Consider the following 7,100-nt stretch of genomic DNA (forward strand, 5'->3'; position numbering starts at 1 on the left):
GCTGACAACCTCCCTGAGAAATATAGATGGTCACCTGCAGCCTGCAGGATTGTCCTGTGTTTGCTTCCAGAGGGACAGACTGCCCATGTCCTGAAAGGTGGCTCAGTCCCAGTGACAGGTTTGAAAGCTCCTCCCTGAGCTCCTTCAGTCATCAGATTGTTTTCTTTCTGTCTCTTGGGAGAGGGCATTTTACAGCAGAATAGATCCTAGAGAATAAGCTGGAGAAAATCCAGCTCACAACACCAAACATTTGCAAGTCTGAGACTACTCTCCTGGAAGACTGGAAAGGGTTTTAGAAACATGTTCCAAATCTGGTAAATGGTGAAATGCTGGAAGAAACATCCAACCTCCCAGGGTGGTGTCCTCCCCAATGCCTTGTATGAATGTAAGTGCATGCAATAGTTGTGAGATGCCCAATCCAGCAGTCTGGGATGACTGTGGAAAGGGGATCTGATGGAGCATATCTCTTGAAGGTTGCTAGCAACCTGAGGTGGGTGGGTGACTGTCCCTTGAAGCAGAAATTAAGGAATGGAAATTCTTGTGCTCCTGGGATTTTGGAGCTTCAACGCAAAGTGTCTGGGTTCTTTGCCTGTCCAAACTGGGGAGCTGTGTCTGAACTGCCAAGCGCTTCCCTCATCAGTCAGGTTCCCATGTCCTTACACCACATCTGAAAAAGAAGTTTCACCTTAGATCCATACAAGCTTTTAGGGGCTTAACAATTGCTTTGGCCAACAGCAGCAATCACCAAAGCTCCTGCTCAGCCAACATCTAATGCCGAGGTCCAGACAGCCTTTGTGTCTCTCCAGGGATGCCCTGTGGGTGCCTTTTCCCTCTTTGGGCACACCCAGAGGCGCCTGAGTCTTGCCAGCCCTCAGCAGCCAGCACTGGAGCCCCAGCCTGACTCACTTTTGAAAGAGGTGAAGTGCCTGACTCTGAGAGGGCCCTGCTACTTGTCACCCCAATTGAAGAAAGGTACCTCCCTGCAGGGCTGGCAGTCCCTCGGACACTGCCTCATTAGCTGATTTGGTAATTCCCTGCTCCTTGTACTGCTGTGGTGCATCCCACTGCACATGCAAAGCAAGCTCCCAGCAGTGTAGTAGCAGCCTGTACCAAAATTGTAATCTAAGTGTTCCCAGGTACCTTTTTGTGCCTATATTCCAAATTAGGTTCAGAAGGTTCAGTACCAGCTGCCCCAAGGATCACAAGTGCTGCATCTTGGGGCACAAGATGCATTGCATCAGTCAGGCAGTAACTCCAGGTCTCCAGGAATATAGATCCTACTGGAATTATACATTAAAGTCACATTGTGTTTACCTTAAAGCAATCTGACGAGGGATTAACTAGGTGATCAGTCCATCTCACCACATCACAGAGGAATAATTAAATAATTCCCAAACAAAACTGCTAGAATTTGACACCTAATCTAACTGCTGATATCTCTGTAATGTTTTCTTCCTACCTGTTCAAATCCTCAACCTTCCTTATTAAGATCAGTGCCGATTTTGTCCTGCAGAAAGTTGGGATATATTTCTTCTTCTTCAGCTGTCCTTGTTGATCTATAGGAATAACATAAATTATTCTGGCTTTGCAGAAGGGGCTGGTGAGCCTCTATTTGGAATATAGTACCCAGTACTGGTCACCTCATTAGAGAAGTGAGTTGCTACAAACTGGGACCTTGCAACAGAGTCCAAATGATGCAAGAACTTAATTATTCAGAAAAGGTTTAGAAAACCTACGGTGTGGCTGCTGCCTTTGGAAAACAGGAGATTAAAAAGCCACTTCAGGGGGGTTTGCAGAGCTCTGGGGGAATAGCAAAGATTCACATACCCGGGAAGAACAGAGCCAGTGACAAATACCAGAACAAAAGGGAAATTAACAGGAGCTTAAGCAGGGATGAACAGCAAAGCAGTGTAATTTATTTGTGAATTTATTTGTATTTGGCACTGTTAATATATGGAAAATTATACTAAAGCTGGAACAGAAACAACTATTAGAAATCATTTTACAAGGCTTTAGACACGTGAGGGGGCTTAAAATAACTCTGTGGGAAGCAACTCGTAATTCAGAGGAGAGGAAAAGGACTTAGGTTTTCCTCACAATCTCATCTCTTAAAACATTTAGCTCCATTGTACCAAGAAATAGACATAATTACTTGAATGTGGCTATCCATACAATTTTCAGGGAAAGGTTTTAATTTACAAAATTAATTTCCCTGCCACCTTCAAGTATATAAGTGTCGATGAAAATAATCAGAGACACTCGAAAGGACAGGGCTGAACCCTGATCTCGCAGAGCAAAGCCCGAAAAACTCCCAAGAGAAATTCTGGATGTACGCAGAGATGTAACTGAGACGAGATGTGGTCCTGAAGTGCTGCACTCCAGACAGGAAAACCTTGATGTCCCCTCTTTAAACGTCAAGAAAAACTATCAAAAGAGTCTCAAGTCCTTTTGGGGCACTTCCACAGTTCTTGGAAGAAGCCTGTATGTCCCAATTTGCATATGATGCCTCCAGGCCATCAGCTGCAGCAGGCGTTGGATCAGGCTGGGCGGCTCGCTCCTTCGACCTGCAGCTCTGCCTGCTGGAAGACCGAACACTGCCTTCGGCTCCGGCGGGCCCGCTGGGAATTCACCCTTCCAAGGCACCGAGGGGGCGTGGGACACCGGGATGTTGCCCTGAAGCAATCTGTGTAATCCCTGTATCTCTCTTTTCTCGCCTTCCAGAACCGGTGCTTAACCCGCCGCTCGCAGACACGTGGGTGAGATCCCAACTTTCCCTCCAGGGGAGATCTCCGCAGGCACTTTGCGATGCCAGAGCTCCCGCTGTGCTACCGCCGTTTACTCGGAAAACCACAGGCAATTAATCACAGTTTTCTCGGGGGAAAACCCACTTGATTTGGACCCGTCATTACGCAGGGAAACTACAGAACACCGTGCTGTAACCTAACCTGAACTCTGCTAAAGGCATTTCTTCCTAGGGCTCCCTTTTCACTTGGCAAGCCCTGCCTGCCTCTGGAAAACCGGGACGGACCGTGGTTACACTTGGATGCGGGGAGGAGCAAGATGCACCCGCGATGTTGTCCCGCTCGTCTTTGGGCCGCCGAGGCAGGACGCGGGGAGCCTGAGGAAGCCGCGGGGAACGCTCTGAGGTGACCGACCTGCTGTCCGTGTCGGCGGCAGCAGAGAGCTCACCCCGGCGGGACCGGGGCTCCGGCCGCCGTCCGGGCATCGGGCAGAGGGATGGAGGGACGAGGGGATGGAGAGCTGCAGGGAGGAAGCGCTTCAGGCGGCGGGTGAACGGGACAGCGCCGTGCGTCCCGACCGTGCCGCCTTCAGCGGGGCGCAGTTTGGGCGGCACCCGCAGTGACTCCGCCGGTGACGGCGGGGCGGGCGCGGTCTCCCCCCGCAGCCGGAGCGCCCGGGGACGTGCGGGACGCCCCGCCGCCTCTCCCCTCCCCTCCGCCCGCCCCGCCACCGGCGCTCGGCGCGGCCAGCGGCGGCAGACGGGCGCCCCGCGGACCGCAACGACGGCGGCGCCCCGGAGCCCCCCAGGCGGCTCCGCCCCGGCCCCCCGCAGGTGGGTCCGCCCTGCCCGCGCCCCCCACGTCGGGGAGGCGACGGGGGCGGGCGAGCCCGTCCCCCCCCGCGGCACCGAGGGCAGAGCCGGGCGCCCGCTCGCCGCGGCGACGCCCCCCGCGCCCGCCCAGCCCCGGCGGGCGGACGGACGGGGCGCCGCGTCCCCTCGGAGCGGAGCGGAGCGGAGCGGAGCGGAGCGGGGCGGCTCTCGGCATGGCGGGGCTCCCGGCCGGCCGGCGGGCGGGCTGAGGCGGGGGCCGGGCGGGGAGGCGCCGGCGGCGGGGTCTCACCGCCTCTTCTTGCCGTCCCCCGCAGGGAGCGGCCGGCCCCCCGCGCCACCATTGCCTCGCACGGCAAGGAGGACCTGCTCGCCGCCGCCGCCCGGCTCTGGCAGCGGAGGAGGCGGCTGCTGGCCGCCGCCGGGCTCGCCCTGGCCATGGCCGTCGCGCTGCTGGTCGCCGTGCCCCTGCTGCTGCTGCAAGCGCCCGCCGACACCGGCGCCCACTACGAGATGATGGGCACCTGCCGCATGATCTGCGACCCGTACAGCGGCGGGCGGCCGCCCGGCCCCGGCAGCACGGCCGCCGTGGAGGCCCTGCAGGACCTGGGCGCCAACGCCCCGCCGCCCTTCGCCCAGGGACCCAAGGGGGAGCCGGGCCGACCGGGCAAGCCGGGCCCCCGCGGGCCGCCCGGGGAGCCGGGCCCGCCCGGCCCGCGGGGCCCGCCGGGGGAGCGGGGCGACGCGGGGAAGCCGGGGCTGCCCGGGCTGGCGCTGGCGGGCGCGGGCGGCGGCGGGAGCGGCGGCGGGGCGGCGGCGGGCGGCGAGGCGGCGGGCGGGCTGAGCGCCGCCTTCAGCGGGCCGCGCATCGCCTTCTACGTGGGGCTCAAGAGCCCCCACGAGGGCTATGAGGTCCTCAAGTTCGACGACGTGGTGACCAACCTGGGCAACCACTACGACCCGGCCAGCGGCAAGTTCACCTGCCAGGTGCGCGGCATCTACTTCTTCACCTACCACATCCTCATGCGCGGCGGCGACGGCACCAGCATGTGGGCCGACCTCTGCAAGAACGGCCAGGTGGGTTCCGCCGCTCCCCCGCCCCTCCTGTCCCCCGGTCGTCCCCCTCCCGTCGCCCCGTCCCGCGGGCACCGCCGCTCCCGGGAAGAGATCAGCGGGAGCATCCTTCGCGCCGTCGGGGCGGGGGTGCACCTCTAGAGCCGCGACAAATTCCGAGCTCCCGGCTTGCAAATTTTTCTGCCGGACTGGGGAGAGGGAGAAGCGAGGACAGAGGCGGCAGGGAGGACACAGAGCAGTGGAGGGGTTGGGAAAGAGGCACTCGGGGCTGAGAAAAAGGGGCTGGGGGACTGATGGAGGGGCCGGAATAGAGGTACGTGGAGGACTGATGGGGGTCTGCAGAAGAGTGACTCGGAGGGGTAATAGAGGTGCTGGGCAAGAGGGATAGGGGTGCTGACGTGCCCAGCGGCTGTGTTGGCAGGTGCGGGCCAGTGCCATCGCCCAGGATGCAGACCAGAACTACGACTATGCCAGCAACAGCGTGGTGCTGCACCTGGACTCCGGCGACGAAGTGTATGTCAAGCTGGATGGAGGCAAAGCACACGGAGGCAACAACAATAAGTACAGCACTTTCTCTGGCTTTCTTTTGTACCCTGATTGACACACAAGTGGCACGACACAACTGGCCCCGCCGCTGATGCACATGGGGCTGTTTGGCAATTCCATACCCCATCGTGCTGCTCTTCCTGCTGGTGTCCACTGTCTCCGCAGGTTACTTTAGCTTCATTATCAGTTTATATGTTTTTATTTTCACCCTTATGGAAACGAAATAGAAATGAAACGAAGTGAACCCCTTCCTTACTCTCCCCCGTTTCTTCTGACCCCCACTCTCCCTTTGTCTGCCTGAGTGTTTCGTGTGTCACATGAGGAACTTGGCAGCTTGAAACTCTCGAGTGGTTCCAGGAGGGTTTAAAAGAGCCCAGAGTTTGGACTGTGTCACACACGGAATTTGAACAGGTCACGTTTTTTCATCAATAAGTATTAATGACGATGATGAATTTTCAGATGGAGTACTCACGAAGTGGGACTGGATCATAACAGTTTTTTTCCCTCTGCTGCTTTGTATGGGGTCAAGTGTAAACTTTTCTTTCTGTGCAATGCAATGCTCGTGTGAATGATGGTGTCATTAACGTCAAACCTGTTTCTGTCTGCAAAAGAATTTGGTCATTGACCACAGCCACCCAAATACCACATTAAATTATGTTTTTAGACAATGCCTTCTTGCTTTCTGTCTCTTCCAGTGCCACAAAGCAGCACTGTGGTGGTGCCACAGGAGGGTGGGGAGTAAAGGAGGGGGTCATTTCAGTCCCTTAGGTTTATAGTCATATTTAAAGTTAGGATGGGGTTCCTTGCCTCGGTCTTCAATATGGTTCAAAGGGGCTGGGAAGAAGGAGAGAGAGAGAAAAAAAGCTTCCCCTTTTATGCAGTTTTGTGAAAAGAAGGCACACAGTTGTCAAGAGGTGAAAGTGGGGATGTGGAGCAAATCTCCTAAACAGATTTACTGGGTTAAAACCTGATCCAGAGGTTAGTAAAGTACAGAAAAAGCAGTTTAATCGGTGATTATGGAATGCCATGTTTCTGTAACATACTTGACAAATGTTAAGAAGGCTGCAGGGGGGAGAGTTTGTCTAAGCCCTTGCACTTGCAGTATGTGTATGGATTGGAAACCACACCTGACTGGAGATGGGTCTGCACAGTGCCTGAGAAGGGCTGGGTGAGAAAACTCGCTCAAGACTGATGGATTCAGACCATTTAGAAGGGTTTTCTCCTGATGGTCCTCTGTAAATCCCAGTCACTCTTGGTCTTTTTTCAGAATGTATAGGTGTGTCAGTAGTGCATGGGGTTCTGAGCCTTTGGTGGAGGAGGTGCATTTGTCATCATCACCCCAGTAGGTAACCTCCTCAGTTTGGGTAAATTGGGACTGCTCTGCTGAAGCTAGAAGAGCTAAATTGATTTACAAAAGCACTTACTTTAATTTTCCTGTCTTGTCATTTCATTTTTCCCTCCTGAAAGTCTTATCTCCCTATCAGCTCTCTGCCCTTCCCAGTGTTAGTGCAGTTTCACAGACGAGAGAGACAGGAGCTGGTCTGAAACAGCTCTGCCAAGGCTGGAGCTTTGCCCCTACCCTCATTTTGCAGAAGGAAAGGGAGTCACAGTCAGATAGACTTGTTCCAGCCCCACTTTGGGGCAGTCCCATGATGACCAAGTTCTTATAGTCACTCCTGTCTCCCACCTAGTCCTCAGTGGGTATTGTCTTCTCATTGGCTGGAAGGGGAGGGTCAAAGGCAGAAACCAATTCTTCCATCCTGTCCTCAAACATCCCCTGCTGAGGGAAGCAGAGTTCATAACCAGGTACACGTGTTAGACACTTATCAATCTCTTATGTCTTGTCGATTTGTACTATTTAGAATATGATTAAATCCAGTGTCTGAGACCATCCAAATGAAGTATAATT

General features: G+C 55.3%; 1 protein-coding gene across 1 annotated transcript; it reads left to right on the forward strand.

Moving 5' to 3' along the window:
- The first annotated feature begins 3,440 nt into the window (after positions 1-3,440).
- C1QL2 (complement C1q like 2) lies at positions 3,441-5,859 on the forward strand. The gene is made up of 3 exons (XM_032749490.3): positions 3,441-3,574; positions 3,889-4,648; positions 5,067-5,859. Exons 2-3 carry the CDS (start codon positions 4,010-4,012, stop codon positions 5,244-5,246), a joined length of 819 nt encoding a protein of 272 aa, XP_032605381.3. The 5' UTR covers positions 3,441-3,574; positions 3,889-4,009; the 3' UTR covers positions 5,247-5,859.
- Positions 5,860-7,100: the final 1,241 nt, after the last annotated feature.

The sequence above is a fragment of the Taeniopygia guttata genome, chromosome 7, assembly GCF_048771995.1.
Source record: "Taeniopygia guttata chromosome 7, bTaeGut7.mat, whole genome shotgun sequence".
In the NCBI taxonomy this organism is placed as follows: Eukaryota; Metazoa; Chordata; class Aves; order Passeriformes; family Estrildidae; genus Taeniopygia; species Taeniopygia guttata.

Bases quoted from the DNA above. Each gene is read 5' to 3' on its own strand.
- C1QL2 (XM_032749490.3), top strand. From the start codon at position 4,010: ATGGCCGTCGCGCTGCTGGTCGCCGTGCCCCTGCTGCTGCTGCAAGCG. The intron at 4,649-5,066 runs GTGGGTTCCGCC...CTGTGTTGGCAG, and splicing joins ACCTCTGCAAGAACGGCCAG to GTGCGGGCCAGTGCCATCGC.